The 20429-nt window shown below is 47.8% G+C and overlaps 1 protein-coding gene across 3 annotated transcripts in view; it reads right to left on the reverse strand.

Moving 5' to 3' along the window:
* Positions 1-20429, reverse strand: part of PUF60 (poly(U) binding splicing factor 60) — a 382808-nt gene that overhangs the window by 23082 nt on the left and 339297 nt on the right. For all 3 annotated transcript variants that reach the window (XM_029592260.1, XM_029592261.1, XM_029592262.1), the window contains one exon: positions 4099-4289. In XM_029592260.1, coding sequence (XP_029448120.1) covers positions 4099-4289 — 191 coding nt within the window. The remainder of the gene's footprint in view (positions 1-4098; positions 4290-20429) is intronic.

The following is a 20429-nucleotide window of genomic DNA, read 5'->3' on the forward strand; positions in this document are numbered from 1 at the left end:
GAGTTGAACATTACTGACTCTATTCTGCAAATACAGTCGTAGTTGCGGGCTTGGCAGTATCTCTCTCTGCCCTTGTTTGTTAGATGTGTGCTTCTAAAAATGGTACACATCCCAAAGATTTTATATAAACAAATATGCTCCCTTGCTGGTTTACCGCACGTGACTTTAACAAATTATGTTTAACTTTTCTCACTTTTATTTGGAATGGTAAGGGCGCATGGATAAGTCATGCTAAGTTCATGTGTTCAAAGGAGGCAGGAGGCGTGCCCTTTCCCAATCTGAGACTTTATAACGCAGCGTGTCAGTTGAATTTTGTGGGTGAGTGGATTACCGATAAATACATGTTTTGTGAAGCTTGCCTACTTGATAATATTCTCGCGCCCTAGTCCCCCTTATATTTAGTACAAGGCCCGCCAGGGGAACTTCGACGTCAGCCTTTTTCTAAGACTCTGCTACATCCTTGCCTGCAGGTCTGGCGCTGGTTGAGGTCACAATGGGGTCTAACGGGCTCCTATTCCCTGGAAGCTGAAATCCCTCTGATAGTGGACTCCAACGGGACAAAAGGGGACTTAAGTGAGCAAATCCCATAGAACCAACTCCAAAGTAGATGCCATAGAACCCAGGATTTGCAAATAGTTCCAGACCCTGAGAACCAGAATATGCAGAAGCTGAAGCACATGAGCCAAAGTTCTTCTAAGAAAAATAAGAAAATAAGAAAATGCCATACTGGGTCAGACCAAGGGTCTATCAAGCCCAGCATCCTGTTTCCAGCAGTGGCCAATCCAGGCCATAAGAACCTGGCAAGTACCCAAAAACTAAGTCTATTCCATGTAACCATTGCTAATGGCAGTGGCTATTCTCTAAGTGAACTTAATAGCAGGTAACTGACTTCTCCTCCAAGAACTTATCCAATCTTTTTTTAAACACCGCTATACTAACTGCACTAACCACATCCTCTGGCAACAAATTCCAGAGTTTAATTGTGCGTTGAGTGAAAAAGAACTTTCTCCGATTAGTTTTAAATGTGCCCCATGCTAACTTCATGGCGTGCCTCCTGGTCTTTCTACTATCCGGAAGAGTAAATAACCGATTCACATCTACCCGTTCTAGACCTCTCATGATTTTAAACATCTCTATCAAGGAAGGAAGGACTTGAGGCAAAATCCAAAAGGTGCTGCCCAAGTAGGACCACCCAGGAAATTTTTTTTTTAAACTGGCATCACAAGTCTAATTTAGCTTTAAAAAACATACTGGGAATCTTCATTTATGTAGAGGGGAAGAGAGCCGTTTCTGCAGGCTGTTCCCTCCATCTATCAAAGAGGACAGGAGAGAGGAGCTGCAACATGCATGCTAAAATAATAATACAGTAAAGAACTGGGGCTGCGCAAGCTCTGCTGTGCCTGAGGGAAGATATGTTGATGCCCAGTGTTCAGACGAAGCGGTTCCTCCCTTCCCCGCTGGGTCCATCATCGGCACAGTGAAGTCAAGTCACCCGGGAGATCATCCAGCAGCTCAAGCACAGACACGGGACCAGACACTTCTCCTGGCAGGCGAGCCAAGGAGAGGTTCAGTGCCTGACATATGCACATTCCTCTGGTTTTTGCGACAGCCGGTATCTTCGGTGCGTGGGACCGCCCCGCTCCCTACAGGGAAGATGCCCTTTCTGTTCTCAGCTGTAATATTTGTCAAAACCCTCTCTCCTCCTCATTTTGGGCATGGCTCTGTATTACATTTGAGTTGCTTTTTAACATGAGTGGCAGTGGGGCTGGCCATGTGGAAGACTTGAATTTGATTCTTGGGCCTTGCTCCTTTGTAGGGAACACTGATGAAGTGTGCTTTCTAATCTGTCAGGACCTTCCTTTGGCATCGGTTGAATCAGGAAGTCTGTTCAATTAGGAACAGTAAGAAGGTTAAAGTGCATCTTTTTGTGCAAACTTTCAATTGATTATTAATTTCTGATTAATACAAGGTTAAATGGTACCTTAATTTTATGATGGGTTTTATACTTTTGTCACTATTTTTAGATTGAATTATTTGCTGTTCATTATTTTTAATGCTTTTTTTTTGTTTGCAAAATGTAGTTTCTTGTGCTGTGTTTTCACGGTTGTTCCTCACTTTGGGAGCACATCGTGCTAATGGGAGAGTGAAAAAAACTGACAAAAATAAATAGCGGCAAGATGCCAGACTTGGAGTCCACATTACCCTGGATTTACAGGGGTACATATTGTTTTGCCCCTGACCATGGACTATCCCTGCAATGGCTAGGCTAACTTGGGAGGAAGATACAAAAATAGGCAAAACCCGGGGGACTTGCGAATGGAGGCTCATGGCACTGTAGCCCAACAGAGGCTAGTCTTGATAGTGTTGAAAGCCCAAAAGTTCAGAATGAAATGGTCAGGGCAAAAGCAAAACTGGCAATGACCTGCTGTCCCTTAGGTTACTTCCCACATTTGGAGAGAAATTGTTCTGATAAGTTTGTTTCAAGCTCCTCTGAATGAACACTAGGGATAAGTAATTTCACTTTATTTGCAGAGTGAGTACAGCACAGATTTTCACCCACACTGCTCTACTACAATGCTGCCTTGGAGGCTCCAAGCCTAGACCTCTCTGCTGAAATGTCTGATTGCAGCGGTGTCTAGCAAACCTGTAACTGGAAAGTGAATCCCAATAGGCAGTCATGTGACAGCTGCCGAGACTAGCCAGATGTGAATCAGTGGCAAATAATGAAAGAATATGGCTCTTAGCACCAAACTGAACAAAATCATAGAAACATAGAAATGACGGCAGAAGAAGACCAAACGGCCCATCCAGTCTGCCCAGCAAGCTACGCACTTTATCCATTTTTTTTTTCCCTTTTTCTCTCTCCCACCTTTTACTATTGGCTTCCAGTACCCTCCAGCCCTAATTCCTCTCCACCCCACCACAAATTTAGAGAGCAGCGCCGTATCTGCATCCAAGTGACATCCAGATCAATTAGGGGTAGCAACCGCTGTAACAAGCAGGCCACACCCTTACCCCATACTCTTACCCACCCCTGTTTTTATTTTTTTGTTTGGGGTTTTTTATTTATTTATTTATTTTTTGGAGATAGCAGCCCTCCATCCTTCCACTCCGTGAAGGTGGAATACTAACTACTGGCCACTGGCATCCCGCTCCGTGAATGCCTCTGTGGCTACTGCCGCTCCGTGCAGTGTTTTGCTGCCTCCTCTCTATTTATGCCCTCTAGACCTGATGGATCCACAGTGTTTATCCCACGCCCCTTTGAAGTCCTTCACAGTTTTAGACTTCACCACTTCCTCCGGAAGGTCATTCCAGGCATCCACCACCCTTTCCGTGAAGAAATACTTCCTGACATTGGTTCTTAGTCTTCCTCCCTGGAGCCTCAGCTCGTGACCTCTGGTTCTGCTGATTTTTTTCCGACGGAAAAGGTTTGTCGTTGACTTTGGATCATTAAAGTTTTTCAAGTATCTGAAAGTCTGTATCATATCACCCCTGCTCCTCCTTTCCTCCAGGGAGTACATATTTAGGTTCTTCAATCTCTCCTCGTATGTCCTCCGATGAAGACCCTCCACCTTCCTGGTCGCCCTTCTCTGTACCGCTTCCATCTTGTCTTTGTCTTTTTGTAGATACGGTCTCCAGAACTGAACACAGTACTCCAGGTGAGGCCTCACCAAGGACCTGTACAAGGGGATAATCACTTCCCTTTTCTTACTCGATATTCCTCTCTCTATGCATCCCAGCATTCTTCTGGCTTTTGCTATTGCCTCCACCTCACAAATACACAAAGAACTTTTGTATGTTTTCACACCCATAACAGGCCGAAAGTATATATTGTCATATAACTATGACCTGGATTGATCACTGTCAAAGACAGGATAATGGGTTTGATGGACTTATGGTACAATGCAGCATGGCACTTATCTTAACTCTGACACTTTGTCTTTCCTGGATATAACAAATATGTCTGCCTTTTGTAGTTCAGTTTAAGGGTGTTCTAGAGTGTTTTCTCTTCTCCTTTACCAATACTGGATAACTGCCATGGTTTCAGGCCCTGCCTAGCAGCAAACCCCTTCCAAGTCCTTCACTCCATTGCCTTACCTGTGCTGTGATTTTAGCTGTTGCAGCAGCAGCTGCTACTGCAGCTGCTGGGGGCAATCCTCCTGGCGTGGTAGGGGTGAGGAGAGGCATAGGGGGAGTGACAGCTTTACCGACCCGCAGATATTGGCCACCAAGGTCAAAGAGATTCATGGAGGACACGGCATCTTGTGAGGACTGCGACTTGTCATACTCTGCAACAGTAAACACAAAACATGTTGATCTCTGCTTTAAGGCAATGGTTTACCTTTAGAATAAAACAAAGAAGAGCAAACAGGAAAAAGCAGGAGGCTCTGAGCCAGATCCTAACCAGCTGAACACAAAGTAACAGAAAGAGAGAAATATCAGAAGGCCAGATCCAAAGAGCAAAGAGTCTGAGGAGAATAACTCAAGCTGGAGAATCAAAGAGAGACTGGACAGAAACAAGCTTTCTTAAATTCTTTAACTTATAGAAAAGATGAGATGCAGTCTGAGGAGATCTAAACAAGCATTTTACAATAAAGGAGATAAGGTAGATTGGTTGCTAGCACATAAACTGAAGACAATTAAACCTTAAGAGGGTGGATTTACCTCCACCTCAAAGAAATTTTGTGATACTAATTCAGCCTTTTCCCCCAAACTTTTACTCCTCAGGATTTTCAGGAGATCAGAGTCTGACTGATAAATTTCTTGTACATTTATACTTGCAGAAAATTTCAGAAGAAAGCTCAATTGCTCACCTGTGTCAGGTATTCTCTGAAGATAGCAGGACAAAGTCACACGAGTGAGTGATGTCGTCCAACAATGACAAGACATAAAAAGGGTGGGAATGTGTGGCCGATTCGTCCTGCCATCTACGGAGAACACCTGATACAGGTAAGCAACTTTCCTTTCTCTGTGGACAAGCAGGACAGTAATAAGTGGGGACTCCCAAGCTGAAGGGTACATGATCTTTCAATATGCAACCTGGGTTTATTCCAAGGATGGAGAGAGAGGGATGAAGGAATTAAATAGATTTTTGAGAACTGCTTGCCCAAAATAGCTGTCTTGATGAGAAAGCAAATGTTGCTTACCTGATGTAACAGGTGTTCTCACAGGACAGCAGGATGTTAGTCCTCACAAATGGGTGACATCGAGGATGGAGCCCACCACGGAAAAACTTCTGTCAAAGTTTAACAGAACTTTGACTGGCCCCTACTGGGCATGCCCAGCAAGGCACTGACCCTGCAGCCAGCAGGGGTCTCCCCTCAGTCTGATTTTCAAAGCTACAGGCAGTGCCTAAAAAGTAAAAAGAAAACGAACCCAACACCGCGGGGTGGCGGGCGGGTTTCGTGAGGACTAACATCCTGCTGTCCTGTGAGAACACCTGTTACATCAGGTAAGCAACATTTGCTTTCTCACAGGACAAGCAGGATGGTTGTCCTCACAAATGGGTGAGTACCGAGCTGAGGATGTCCTGACTTGCACCAAATGCACCCAACAGTGTGCAAGAGGCACAACAACTGGGGTGGAATTTGGGAAAGGGCATCCGCACCCTACCGGGCAGGTGGAAGGGTGTTGGTACATCAGGTTGGAAAAAGGTTACGCAAGACAGATTGGCCGAAGATGGAGTCCTGTCTTCCAGCTTTGTCCAAACAATAATGGGCTGCAAATGTATGGAGGGAACTCCAGGTTGCAGCTTTGCAGATGTCCGGAAGCGGCACTGATCGAAGGTGTGCCACTGACGTCGCCATGGCCCTCACAGAGTGTGCTTTAACACGGTCTTGAAAAGGGATGCCAGCTTGCTCATAGCAGAAAGCAATGCAGTCCGCCAACCAGGAGGGAAAGAGCCTGCTTACCCACAGGTTGTCCTAACTTGTTAGGATGGAAAGAGACGAATATTGAGTGCTCTTCCTGTGAGAAACTGTAACGGTCTAGGTAAAAAGCTAGAGCCCGCTTACAGTCTAGGGTATGCAGGGTCTGTTCTCCAGAGTTGGAGTGGGGCCTGGGAAAAAAGATAGGTAGTATGATGGATTGATTAATATGAAACTCCGAAACTACCTTAGGTAAAAATTTAGGGTGAGTGCGAAGTACCGCCCGGTCCTGCAGGAGCTTAGTGTAAGGCGGATAGGTAACTAGGGCCTGTAATTCACTAACCCTGCGAGCTGAAGTAACAGCCAAAAGGAATAACACTTTCCAAGTGAGATATTTCAAGTCACAGGAGTGCAGAGGTTCGAAAGGTGGTTTCATTAGACGACCAAGAACCAGGTTAAGGTCCCAGGATGGGGCCGGAGGACGCAAGGGTGGCTTCAGATGGAGCAAGCCCTTAAGAAAGCGCGTTACCAGGGGTTGTACTGAAATAGGACTACCCCCAATACCTTTATGGAAGGCGGCTACCGCACTGACATGCATTCTTATAGAAGAGGTTTTAAGACCTGATTCAGAGAGATGCCATAAATAGTCCAAGAATTTCGAGATTGGACAGGAAAGGGGATCAAGGGACTGAGAAGTGCACCATGATGTATACCTTTTCCATTTGTATGAGTAAGATCTTCTTGTGGAAGGCTTTCGTGAAGCTATTAGGACACGAGAAACGGAATCTGAAAGGTTAAATGGTTGAAGGACTAACCTTTCAACATCCATGCAGTCAGGGACAAGGCTTGGAGGTTGGGATGGAGGAGGCATCCGTCGTTTTGAGTGAGCAGATGCGGGTCCATTCCCAGAGGAATGTGCCTGCGGATGGAGAGATCCTGGAGTATTGGAAACCATACTTGGCGTGGCCAGTAAGGTGCTATCAGGATCATGGTTCCTCCGTTCTGGCGTAGTTTCACGAGAGTCTTTGACACAAGAGGAAGTGGAGGGAATGCATAGAGCAGACCGGTTGTCCACTTGAGGGAGAACGCATCCCTCGGCCGAGAGTGCTGGCTCCGAATGAGAGAGCAGTAATTGTCCACTTTGTGGTTCTGAGGGCAAGAGGTCTATGCGGGGAAAACCCCACTTTTGAAACAGAGAGGTCGCTACGAGAGGGTTGAGTGACCACTCGTGTGGTTGGAAGACACGGCTCAGCTGGTCTGCCAATACATTGTCTACTCCCGGCAGGTAAGTGGCCCTGAGGTACATAGAGTGGGAGAGGGCTTCCGCCCAAATCTGCGCAGCTTCCTGACACAGAAGGAAGGATCCTGTGCCTCCCTGCTTGTTTATGTACCACATGGCCACTTGGTTGTCCGTCTGGATTAAGATTATCTGATGGAATAGATGATCTTTGAAAGTTCGGAGCGCATAGCGGATTGCTCGAAGTTCCAGGAAATTTATCTGGTGTTCGGCTTCCTGTTTTGACCATAACCCTTGGGTTTGGAAGTCGTCCACATGGGCTCCCCAACCGATGTGAGAAGCGTCGGTGGTTAGGATTACTTGCGGATCCGGTGGGAGAAAAGGTAAGCCCTGAAGGAGGTTGACCTGAGTCGTCCACCAGGTTAAAGACAGGCGCATCGCTTGTGTAACAGTGACTATGGAGGACAGAGGCTGAAAAGCTTGAATCCATTGGTGTCGTAGAGTCCATTGTGTTACTCTCATGGCTAGTCGGGTCATGGGAGTGACTTGGACTGAGGATGCCATGTGACCTAGGAGAATGAGGAATTGGCGAGCCGTGGCAGTGTTTTGAGACTGGAGCTGGCGAGCTAGAGAGATTAGGGTGTGAACCCTCTGATGAGGAAGGTAAGCTTTTGCCTGTAAGGTGTCCAAGTCTGCCCCAATGAAGGATAAGGTTTGAGATGGGACTAAGCAAGATTTCTCGTAATTGACAAGAAACCCTAAGGAAAGGAGTGTTTGAATTGTCATTGTTAGGGAGGATTGGGCAATCTGTTGGGTGGAGGCCCTGATTAGCCAATCGTCCAGGTAGGGGTAGACGTGGACACCTTCCTTCCGTAGGAATGCTGCTACCACTACGAGACATTTGGTAAAGACTCGTGGAGCAGATGCCAGACCGAAAGGCAATACCCGGTATTGATAATGGTCGTGGCCTATCAGAAAGCGCAGATACTTGCGATGGGATCTTGCGATCGCAATGTGAGTATAAGCGTCCTTGAGGTCGAGAGAACACAGCCAATCCCCCCTTTGTAGCAGAGGGAGTAGCGCGCCAAGGGTTACCATTTTGAACTTCTCTTTTTGAAGGTATTTGTTGAGGGCTCGAAGGTCCAAAATGGGACGTAGTCCTCCTGATTTCTTTGGTATTAGGAAGTATCTGGAATAGAATCCCTTCCCTCGTTGAGAGGGAGGGACGGGTTCTATAGCATTTGATTGCAGAAGAAGAGATACTTCCTGTTGTAATTGAGCCAAATGGGTGGTTAGACTCCACGCTTGAAGAGGCGGGGAGTCTGTCGGAAGAGTTATGAAGTTGAGGTGGTAACCCTGTGCGATAATTGCTAGTACCCACTGATCTGAGGTGATCTGCAACCAAGCTTGTAAAAAATGGTACAGTCGACCTCCTACAGGGATGTCTGGAAGAGGGGTTTGGCATGTGCTCCCTACAGGGGAGTCAAAGGCCAGCCGCAGGCCCAGGTGGAGGGGCTACAGTAGGCCTTTGTTTCCTAGGCTGACGTGGCTGAGGTCTGGTAGAGGATCGAGCTGGACGAGGCCTGGCCGATGGAGGATAGTAACGACGTGGCCGAAAGAACGACTTTTTAGAGTCCTTCTTAAGTGGTTGTTTGGAGGAAACCTCAGACGGAACAGAGGAAAGCTGTTTCAACGTCTCGTGGTGATCTTTTAATTCAGCTACAATTTGCTGAATTTGTTCTCCAAACAAATTGTCCCCTAAGCAGGGTAAATCCGCTAAACGATCCTGGACCTCTGGGCGAAGGTTGGATGACTTTAACCAGGCCCAACGTCTGGCCGAGATGGCAGTAGCTGAAACTTTTGTGGAAGCATCGAAGATATCGTAAGCCGTTCTGATCTCGTGCTTCCCCGCCTCAAACCCTTTGTTAAGAAGGGCTTGAAGCTGTGGCTGGTACTGGTCCGGTAATGTGTCAGCGTAATCTTGCATCTGTTTAAGGATGGCTCTGTTATATTGAGTCATGTAAAGTTGATATGAAGCTATACGAGAAATCAACATAGCTCCATGGTACACTTTCCGTCCCACACTATCCAGGAATTTATTGTCCTTGACAGGTGGAGTGGAAGAGTGTGGCTTTAGACGCTTGGCCTTTCTTTGAGCGGACTCAACCACAACAGAGCGATGATCCAGTTGAGGCTTTTGAAAGCCTGGTGCTGACTGGACGAGGTATGTGGAGTCAGCTTTCTTGTTAACTGGTGACACAGATGAAGGAGATTCCCAGTTTTTCTTTAAGAGATCCAGAAACACCTGGTGAATGGGGATGGAAGCGATGATTTTTGGAGCATCCAAAAATTGGAGCAGTTCCATCATCTGGTGTCTGTCATCGGTCTCAGATTGCAGCTGAAAAGGTACAATGTCTGACATCTCCTTTACAAAATTAATAAAGGAGAGATCCTCTGGAGGAGATCTTTTTCTACTCTCTGTAGGAGAAGGTGGTGATGGTAAATCTGTGTCAGAAGATGTATCATCACCCCAGGTATCGTAGGGATCACTTGGGGGTTGAAACCTTGAAGGAACCGGTGCTGCAAGCGGTACTGGGAATGGCATCGAGGGCTTCGGTGCTGCCGATGGAATCGGTGCCGGTCTTGGAATCGATGGAGCCGAAGGATAAATCGGTGGAGATATACGAGAAGGCACCGATGGGACCACCCCGGAAGGGGGAATCAGGAACGGTGTTTCTCCTGCCGATGAGAATCCTGTCGGAAACGGTGGCGCTGTCGGTGCTACTGGAATCATCGATGGAAGGGCATGTACAAGTGCCTCCATGCGGTGTAGTAGCGGTGCTAGCGCCTCCACCAGAGGCTCGGTGGACGGTTCCCTCCTCGGTGGCGGAGGCGGTGCCGGAGGCGGTGCCGGAATCGGTGCCGGTGGAGGTTGGAACCTTTGCATCGCTTTCTCGATGGCCTCCTGGACCAGCCGGTCCAGTTCTGCCCGGAGACCAGGGGTAACAATACCCGGCTCGACGGGAGAGGGAGGCTGAGGCAGAGCCGGAGGGACCACCGTAACCGGTGGGATCACGGCTCCCACACCCCGAGAGGGTGAGGGTTTCCTCGATGCCTGCGAACGAGACGTGGACGGTGCCAAGTCTGATCGAGGCCTCTTAGTCGGTGGCTCGGCTTGTTCAGAGGTCGATGACTGTGGATCCTCGACAGGCCGAGACTTGTGCCGTCGATGGCGATGCTTGTCCTTTCGGTCTCCTCGCCCATCCGGGGAGGGGACAGGAGTCGACGGCTGAGAAGTCATTGATGGTGGACGGTCACCGGAGGGTTGACGATGGTGGTGCAACTTCGACGGTGCCGGTTCCGATGACGTCGATGCTATCGATGGCGTTGGGGTGGGTGCATGGAAGAGGAGCCCCATCTTCTCCATCCTGGCTTTGCGACCCTTAGGTGTCATTAAGGCACATTTGGTGCAAGTCAGGACATCATGCTCACTACCCAAACACAAAACACAAACCCTATGGGGGTCTGTGATTGACATAGTCCGGGTACAGTCCGGACAACGACGGAACCCCGTCGCCATGGCCTAGGGCCAAATTTAGCCGCGGGATCGGTAAGTGCCAACAGGCCTCGAGGGCCAAAATCGACGGCAGTCGATGAAAAACGGCAAAAAACTTACCGGAGTCCGCGAAGGTGACAAAAATTTGTTGAAGGGAGACCCCTGAGGGGCAAATTTTTCTTCGGAAAGAAAAACCGAATTCCTGTCAGGAACGTGGTAAGAAGAGCTCCTTTCACCGCGTGGCAACTGCTGCGCGGAAAAAAGAAGACTGAGGGGAGACCCCTGCTGGCTGCAGGGTCAGTGCCTTGCTGGGCATGCCCAGTAGGGGCCAGTCAAAGTTCTGTTAAACTTTGACAGAAGTTTTTCCGTGGTGGGCTCCATCCTCGATGTCACCCATTTGTGAGGACAACCATCCTGCTTGTCCTGTGAGAAGCATTTCTAGGTTAAGTATTGAGTGGTGAAAATGTGTGTGAAAAACCAGGCAGAAACTCTGCATATACAGTTGTGTTCAAAGGTTTAGGTACTCTGGTCAAATTTCAATGAATCTCTAAGCGAACAAAAGCTGACACAAGCTCTACATGGTACAAAGTCTTTTTTGTATGAAATATGTTTTTCAACAGAGAAGATAAGAAGGCTGCCCGTAATGCATGCTATGGATGACTTCTCCCCTAAAGTAGACATTCGAAACATGGCCAATATTGGGAGTCTCTCCTGGTGTTGTGAGCTAAGTGTCACGTGACAGGTATTTAAGTGTGCCCTTGGGCCTCGACCCGACCCCAGATGGATCCAGGACCGAACCGAGAGTTGACGGCGTGTTCCAGCATGGCTGAGGGGCTTACCCCCTGCCAGGCCTGCAAGCTCCCAAGGCCAACAACATGATGATGTTGGAATGTGAATGGTCCTCCGACCATTCTGAGCCCTTTCGGACCTGCCGCTTGGATCGGCATGGAGCAGCATGCCTGGCCTGAGGATTAGGGCAGACGGGCCTTGACATGAAGACATAACACCAAGGTCGATGCTACGGCATCGCAGACGAAGACATGACACCAAGGCTGATGCGGATGGCATCAGAGACGAGGGCTGGCACAGGACATGACACCAAGGTAGTTGAAGACATGACTCCAAGGCTGATGCGAAGACATCACAGACAAATGGTTGATGCGACGGCATCCCGGACCAGGGTCGATGCGACAACATCAGGGACAAGACGTTAACATGATACCAAGACTGATGCAATGGCATCCAGGACGAGACGAGAGATTGGGTGGAAGGACATTGGCACTGTCACTCAGGGCGCCCTACACAGTCCACCCGTGGGACTGATCGCGGACCACCCTGTCCCACTGCACGCCCTACACAGCCCGAGGAGGCTGGTCATGGACCACACTGAGAACGGGACGAGCGCAGGGAAGAATCCAGTCGAAGTGGGACTCTGACGACGGAGCCAGATGTCGCCCGAAGCACCACAAAGGCTGGCAGGACATGACGGCTCAGGAGCACAGGAACGAATTCCACCTATAGGCAACTCCACACTCGGGAAAGACGTCATCCGAGAGAGCACGGCCTGACAGGACCAGAAGGCTCAGGAGCGCTGAAGACATAGGAGCAGGACACCAAGGAACTTGGGACATCAGGAAGCAGAAGATCAAGATGAGACACCAGGACGGGGACCTCAGGCACGAACATGACTTAACATGACAAGACGACGAAAAGAAGAGGAGCTCCACGAAGACGACCTGACGGAGCTCTGGCAGGCCGGAGCCTCCAGAGTGAAGTAACTCTGATGCAAGGCGAAGACTGAAGTGACGGAGCAGCCCTTTATAGGGCTGGAGCAGGAAGTCCAATCATAGGTGGGGCCAGCACACTTCCTGTGTCTGGCCCTTTAAATTCAATAGAGAGGCATGTGCCGGCACCTAAGGGAAGCAGGAAGAAGCTGTGAAGGACCGCAGACAGCGGCCTGCACCGACGTCAGCGTCACAGACAGCAGGGCTGGGCCTAAACACAGGCCCCGAAGATGGCAGCGGCTCCAGCCGCTGCAGGAAGCCCCAGGGGCAGCTCCAGCCGCCAATCGAGCCCAGGGATGCGGCCTCCACGCTGCGAAGAGGCGATGATGTCGGCATCCAGCCGCAAAGAGGATGCTGAAAGTCCGCGGCTCCGGCGAAGACGGATACCAGGGGCGGCCTCCGGGCCGCAGGGGAAGGCAAGTCCGCGGCTCCAGCCACGCGGGAGGCCCGACTCCGGCGGCACCAGCTACGTCGGGCAAAAGGCAGCATGAATGGAAGGTGAGTGCAGCCTGCTCGCGGGGGGACCCGCGGGCAGGGTCCATGACAGTACCCCCTCCTCAAACCTCCTCTCAACAGTCCGAGGAAAAGGGTATCAGTCCATACCGGATGGAGGTATTCGAGGGTCCAAAAAATGGAAGCTGGTAATATCTGGGGACAGCATGAAACAGAGCAAGAACAGTAGAAACACAGCAAAACAGCAGGAAACTACAAAACACAAGAAGACAACGACGAGAGACCAAAGAGCACGAGACCGAGGGAGCACGAGACTGAGCGAACAGCGACCGCACGAATAGCGACCGTGCGACCGACAATACAAAAAACACAAAAGAGGGAGCAAGGGAACAGAGTGCAAGGGAGCGGGAGCGCGAGGGAGCGAAGGAGCGAGAGAGCGAGGGAAAGGAGAACGAGGGAACGAACCACGGGAACGAGGAGGACTGAAAAACACATAACCGGGAAGCAACAAGCGGGAAACAAAAACAATGAACAAATGGAGAACAGGACAAACAAGCAACAAGCAAGACCAAAACAAGAAGCACCAAGAAACACCAAGACCACCTGGGGGAGGGAACCCAGGGTGGGCAAACAAAAACCAGCAAAACCAGTAGGGGTGCAGGCGCCTCCTGCAGGTTGTATTATCCAGACAGCTGGCGCCTCCAGCAGGTCATAACAAAGGCAAAGCTGGCGCCTCCAGCGGGTCGAGAACACAAAATCCTGAAAAAAATTTTCGGTCCCATAACCAGTCCAGGAACACAAACAAGACTCAGGAACAAGGTGGATCCATCACCGGAGCACAAGCGTCGGGCACATGGCCTTGCATTCTGTCACGTGACGGGTGTTTAGTGTGCCCTTGGGCCTCGACCCGACCCCAGACGGATCCAGGACTTGAACCGAGGGTTGACGGCTTGTTCCAGCATGGCTGATGGCTTACCCCCTGCCAGGCCTGCAAGCTCCCAAGACCAACCGCTTGGATCGGCATGGAGCAGCAGGCCTGGCTTCAGGATGAGGGCAGACGGGCCTTGACATGAAGACATAATACCAAGGTCGATGCTACGGCATCGCAGACGAAGACATGACACCAAGGCTAATGCAGACGGCATCAGAGACGAGGGCTGGCACAGGACATGACACCAAGGTAGTTGAAGACATGACACCAAAGCTGATGCGAAGACATCACGGACCAATGGTCGATGCGACGGCATCCCGGACCAGGGTCGATGCGACATCAGGAACAAGACGTTAACATGATACCAAGGTTGATGCAACGGCATCCAGGACGAGATGAGGAACTTGACAAAGTCCAGACGAGACGAGAGATTGGAGGCCGGAGCCTCCAGAGTGAAGTAACTCCGATGCAAGGCGAAGGCTGAAGTGACGTAGCAGCCCTTTAAAGGGCTGGAGCAGGAAGTCCAATCATAGGTGGGGCCAGCACACTTCCTGTGTCTGGCCCTTTAAATTCATTAGAGAGGCGCACGCCTAAGGGAAGCAGGAAGAAGCTGTGCAAGACCGCGGACAGCGGCCTGCACCGACGTCGGCGTCACAGACAGCAGGGCTGGGCCTGAATGCAGGCCCCGAAGACAGCAGCGGCTCCAGCCTCTGCAGGAAGCCCCGGGGGTGGCTCCAGCCGCCAATTGAGCCCGGGGATGCGGCCTCTGCGCCGCAAAGAGGAGATGACGTCGGTGGCGGCTTCCAGCCACAAAGAGGTTGCTGAAAGTCCGCGGCTCTGGCCGCGGTGAAGACAGATACCAGGGGCGGCCTCCGGGCTGCAGGGGAAGGCAAGTCCACGGCTCCAGCCGCTCGGGAGGCCCAACTCCGGGAGCACCAGCCGCGTCGGGCAAAAGGCAGTATGAAGGGAAGGTGAGTGCAGCCTGCTCACGGGGGAACCCGCGGGCAGGGTCCATGACACTAAGAGGCTTTTAACTACATAAAAAAATTTAAAAATACTGGACATTTTTGTCAGACAGTACTTTACACAGACTGATAAATGAAATATTAAACCTGCGATGGCATACAAAGAGCAGCAGGTTTGTTTCTGATGGTCCTTAAATTGCATTTAGGGCTGCGACAATGTGGAACTATTAATTTTAAGAGTGTTTTGTTGTTGATTTACCAGTGTTCCACTCCTTTTTTGATTGTTTTGGTTGTTTGATAAAGTTAAACATGAAATCTTTCTGCAGTGTTTAATAAAACATTACTACTGGCTTGCTGATTTTAACAGATTGAAAATTACAGAACAGTGAATATGGTATAAGCAAAAGTTTGGACACCCTTCAGTCAGTTCTTTGTAACATCTCGTTTGGCAGATATAACAGCTTCCAAACGTTTCCTGTAGCTAACTAAGAGTCTTTCAACTCTTGCTTTTGGAATTTTTTCTCACTCTTCCTTGCAGAACTTTTGTGAAAACTTTCTGTAAGACACTGTTCTCTCCAAACAGAACAATAAAGCTCTTGTGTAGTCCAATATATATATATATATAGAGAGAGAGTCTGTTTGCCCTTATGGATGTGTGGTTTTGGAAAAAATGTTGGCAACACTATGGATTGATTTAAGTGAAACAGAGACCACCTTTGGTGGAAATTCAAGATAATTTTTCAAAGCTAGTCTCTTACGGAAAATTTGAATAAAATGAGAATATGAGACTAAGGCTTCCACCTCATTTTCCGGGCAAAACTAGCTGCTATCAAAAATAAAACCTTCCAAGAAAGGCATTTTAATTCTGCTGTTACCAAAGGCTTGAATGGCTCTTTCATGAGTTGAGCTAGAATCATACTGAGATCCCAAGGAGCAGGGGTTTCTTTAATTGGAGGCTTAAGATAGGTTAGGTCTTTCATGAATCTGACTATTGAAGGTTGTTGGAAGATAGTAACTCCTTTCACATTTTCATGGTATGTTGCTATCACACCAAGCTGAACTCTAATGGAGTTAGTTTTCAATCCCGAGTCAGACAGGCTTAGTAAGTATTGAAGTAAAAAGGGGGTACAGGATATTTAAAGGTGTCTTAACTGAAACGTAGGCACCAGATAGAAAGTTGTAAGACCTTTTTGTAGAGGACTTTCATAAGGCCAGAAGAACTGTAAAGAAGACACTAGCTGACTCAAAATCCAGGCTGTCCAAGCCTGTAACTGACAATTGGGATGAAGACGATTTCTACTGCATTATATAATTAGAAATGGGAATACTGGTAATCTTACTGTATGATGAACAGCTAGGAATTGTAGCCACGGAAACCAAATTTGTATGGCCAAAAAGGGCTATCAAAATCATTAGACCCTTCTATAGTCTTAGCTCTAAGTAAAATTGGAGGGGACACATACAGAATTCCTTGATTCCTGGAGATTGAGAAAGCATCTGTAAATAAGGCTGTCCATTGTTGGAGCAGTGTGTGGGAACTTTGTTGTTCAATGGCATAACAAAAAGGGCTCCTTGCGGAGTGCCCCAAGTTGACAACGTTCTTGTGCTATGTGTTCTTCTGGTGACCATTTGTGTGGTTGTAACTGGCAACCTAGGCTGTCCACTATCTGATTTTGGGTTCCCAGGAAACAGACAGCTATAAGATAAATCCTTTGAGAAACTGCCCATTTCTAAGTCTTTGATGTTTCTAGACAAAGACTGAAAATGCCTGTTCTTCCTTGTTTGCTGATATAGAACACAGCTCCTTGGTTTTGTTATATAATCATAGATTGAGAACTTTTAGAGCAAGGGTCAGGAACCTTTTTGGCTGAGAGCCATAAACGCCACATATTTTAAAATGTAATTCCATGAGAGCCATACAATATGTTTAAAACTAAATACAAGTAAATGTGTGCATTTTATGTAAGATCACACTTTTAAAGTACAATAAGTCTCTGAAAATATTACACCAGGCCTTAAGACACCAATACATCTCCTATTAGGAAAACGGACCAAGTCAGGCTGCTATAGAGTCCTACACAGAAACTACATGCCAGCAGAAAACCTCACCTGAATCACGTGCTGTCCCTCACCTAACATAGAATAAAGAGACCAAAACGCATAACAAGAAGCATGCAGAAAAAACTGAATTGGAAACTGCAACAAGCCAGAGTCTCTGTATGCAGTGTAACAAAGGAAAAAAGAAACATCACCCCATCCTTATAAAACAAATCAAGAAATATAAAATCATCAGCAGTAAAACTGTACTAACAAAAAGAACATATTTCGAAACAGCTGATGAGTGGAATATCCAATAATTAAAAACTCATATAAAAAATTTCCAGATACCAACAAAATATTTCAAAATAGCAGACACAAAGACCCAGTAATGAAAAATAATAAGGATACAAAACATTTTTTGCTCTGCATACCTGGGAAAGTTTGATATCCAGGTGTCCTGAGATTGTTCTGAATTAGCAGGAGGAGGGGTGGTTTGCTTGGAACTTTCTCCTTTCTCAGTCACATACCAGCGCGCTCTCTCTCACACTGGCTCTCAATGACACACCTATACCCACATGCTCTCAGTCACTCACATATACACATGATTTTTCTCTTTCACTTATATAGGCTCTTAATTACACATTTAAACATGCTATCTATCTTTTCACGCTTACACACACACACAGGCTTTCAATCACATAAATACATGCTGTCTTTTTCTCTCACACACAGACTCTCATTCACATGCTTATAAACATGTCCTCTCTTTCTCTCATTTACACACAGGCTCTCAATCACATACTCACATGCTCCCTCACCTAAATCAGCTCTCAATCACACACAGACACACATGGTCTCTCTCTCTCATTTAAACACAGGCTCTCAATCACATACTCACATGCTCCATCACCTAAACCAGCTCTCAATCACACACAGACACACATGATCTCTCTCTTACTTATACACACAGGCTCTTAATCATACATACACATGATCTCTCTCACACACAAAGGATCTCAATCATACACACATACTCTTTCACACAAACAGGTTTTCAATCACAAACTTACACATACAGGTTCCCAATCATAAACTTACATTCATGCTCTCTCTCTCACAGGCAGGCTCTCAATCACAGACCTACTCTCTTTCACATATACAGGCTCTCAATCATTCACATACATGCAATCTCTCACTCACACACACAGGATCTCAAACACACATGCTTGCTCGCTCATTCACTCTTTCTCTCCCCCACCCCCACCCCGGGAACTCGCGGCAGCAGCAGCCTCCTCCCAACGCTAACCTCCTTCATTTTCAGCCCTCGCGGAGGAGGAGTCCCATCAGCCGCGGCTGAAGCTCTTCTTTATTTTCCTCCGAGCCACGCTGCACAGTCTTCTTTTCGTCGGACTGACGCTGACCACACTAGCGTGGTCTCTTCTTCCCGCACACACACCCGATGCTCACCACTTCCTCTTCCGGGCCGCGGGGGGGCGGGAAGAAGAGAGCATGCCGGTGCCGCTGACTCCAGCTATTCTGCCGCGTTCCGCCCGGGCTGACAGCATTTTAAGCCCGGGCGGAGGAGGACCGGGGAGCAGCTGGGTCAGCGGGGGACTGGAAAGTGTGGCGAAACACTGATTTAGATTTGTCTGTGAGCCAGATGCAGCCATCAAAAGAGCCATATCTGGCTCGCGAGCCATGGGTTCCCGACCCCCGTTTTAGAGCATTGTCTCTGCTCTGGATGATTTAGGTGAAATAACCTTACTTGTGAGACCATTTTCTTTAAGGACAGAGGTTGTTCAGATGAGCTCCACATCCCTGGTTGAACACATCTGGTGCTACCATAATTTGAAATTGACACTTACCCCTTAATAGATTTGAAGAATCCAACCACCATGCCAAAGAATGAATGAGTGTTGGATATCATCACAATGAAATTTCGGGTGTCACTGAGCATGTCTCATTCTGAGACATACAAAAGGGTAACAGACTGTTGTTGCCATATGGTCCAATATTTACATGAAGGAATAGCCAGAAAACCGTTTCTGATTTGACAGAATTAGAATTATTTTGGTCAGTTCATGTATTCTCTGCTCAGGAAGGATTGTTTTCCCTTGTGTGGTATCCAGTGAAGTCTATTCTATGAGTCAGCTTCATATTAGATTTTAGGAAACCGATGATGAACCTTAGGGATTAAAGAATGTTCATCATACAGAAAATAGAGGAATGAGATTCTTGAAAATATGGCTCGATATGGGCTGTAAAGATGAACCAGTGCCTGAGTGCCCAATCGGCGTGGCAGCACCAAAAGGGGCTGGGTGTCAGTCTGCATAGACACTAACGACAAAGCCCATATATGTACTGATGCTCTGCTTCTAAACGTTAAGGCCTCTGTCCAGCAACTCCTCAAAATTACTAATGCCAGTACAGAATGGAAAGCAGGAGGTGAGACCACACCTTCCTCAACACCAGAGGTGAATAAATCACCTGGGTCATAAGAATATAAGAATTGTCATACTGGGTCAGACCAAGGTCCATCAAGCCCAGTATCCTCTCTCTAATAGTGTCCAATCCAGGTTGCAAGTACCTGACAGATTCAATAAAGTAGATCTAAAATAGGTCTTTAGAGATTGATGTGATTTCCAGGACAGTGGTGAAGATAAGGTCTCCTCCCCCATGTGAATGGTTAGATGTGGGGGAGGGGAATTCATTGCTGTCACAAGAATATCCCTCTTGTCTGTCATCATGCATCAACCTGATGTTGATGACTCAATCCTTCCTGGTGCCTGGAAAATGGCGAGTGAGGCAATTGACATCACTTCAATATCGATGCTCCATTGATGGCTAGTGCACTCCTGGCAGCAGACTGTTGCAACAACAGAGAAAAAATACAGCCTGCAGCAATAATTCTTCTTCTCCTTAAAGACCAGCATGTTAGTAGTGGCCATCATAAGAACATAAGAAATTGCCATGCTGGGTCAGACCAAGGGTCCATCAAGCCCAGCATCCTGTTTCCAACAGAGGCCAAAACCAGGCCACAAGAACCTGGCAATTACCCATCAATGCAGATCTCTTTGCTGCCCTGAAGAATCAAGTTGTCTACCCCTGATATATAGCAAGTTCCTGTATGTTATTCAATATTTCAATCACACTGATGTTGAAGGAGCTGAGCAAGACACCAACTCCTGATGGATATTTAGCATGGGACATTTTATCTTCAAAGCTTTCTTCCATGATGCAAAGACAATAGCAACTGAGCAAGAACCAATAATGCACCCAAAGGGCTATTAACTACCAAAGCACAAATCATAGCTTGTTGTTTTGCACTCAGGCTTCAACATAGCTGCTACCAGCACTTACAGGGCACAGACCAGAAAGCTTAGATCATCCATAAAAAAAACCCCCAATTCTGAGTCTGAGAAAAGATCTCAAAATATCTTCACAGAGGATGATTCCTTAGCTTCATTCCAGAACCCCCTTACCACGGGCCATCTTACTGAGTTCCGTTGTCTCTAGACTCTCTGACAGCAACAACCACAGCTTCAGCAGTGCTAACTCAAGATAGCTGAACGCACTTCACTTATGTGGGAAAAAAA

The sequence above is a fragment of the Rhinatrema bivittatum genome, chromosome 2, assembly GCF_901001135.1.
Source record: "Rhinatrema bivittatum chromosome 2, aRhiBiv1.1, whole genome shotgun sequence".
In the NCBI taxonomy this organism is placed as follows: Eukaryota; Metazoa; Chordata; class Amphibia; order Gymnophiona; family Rhinatrematidae; genus Rhinatrema; species Rhinatrema bivittatum.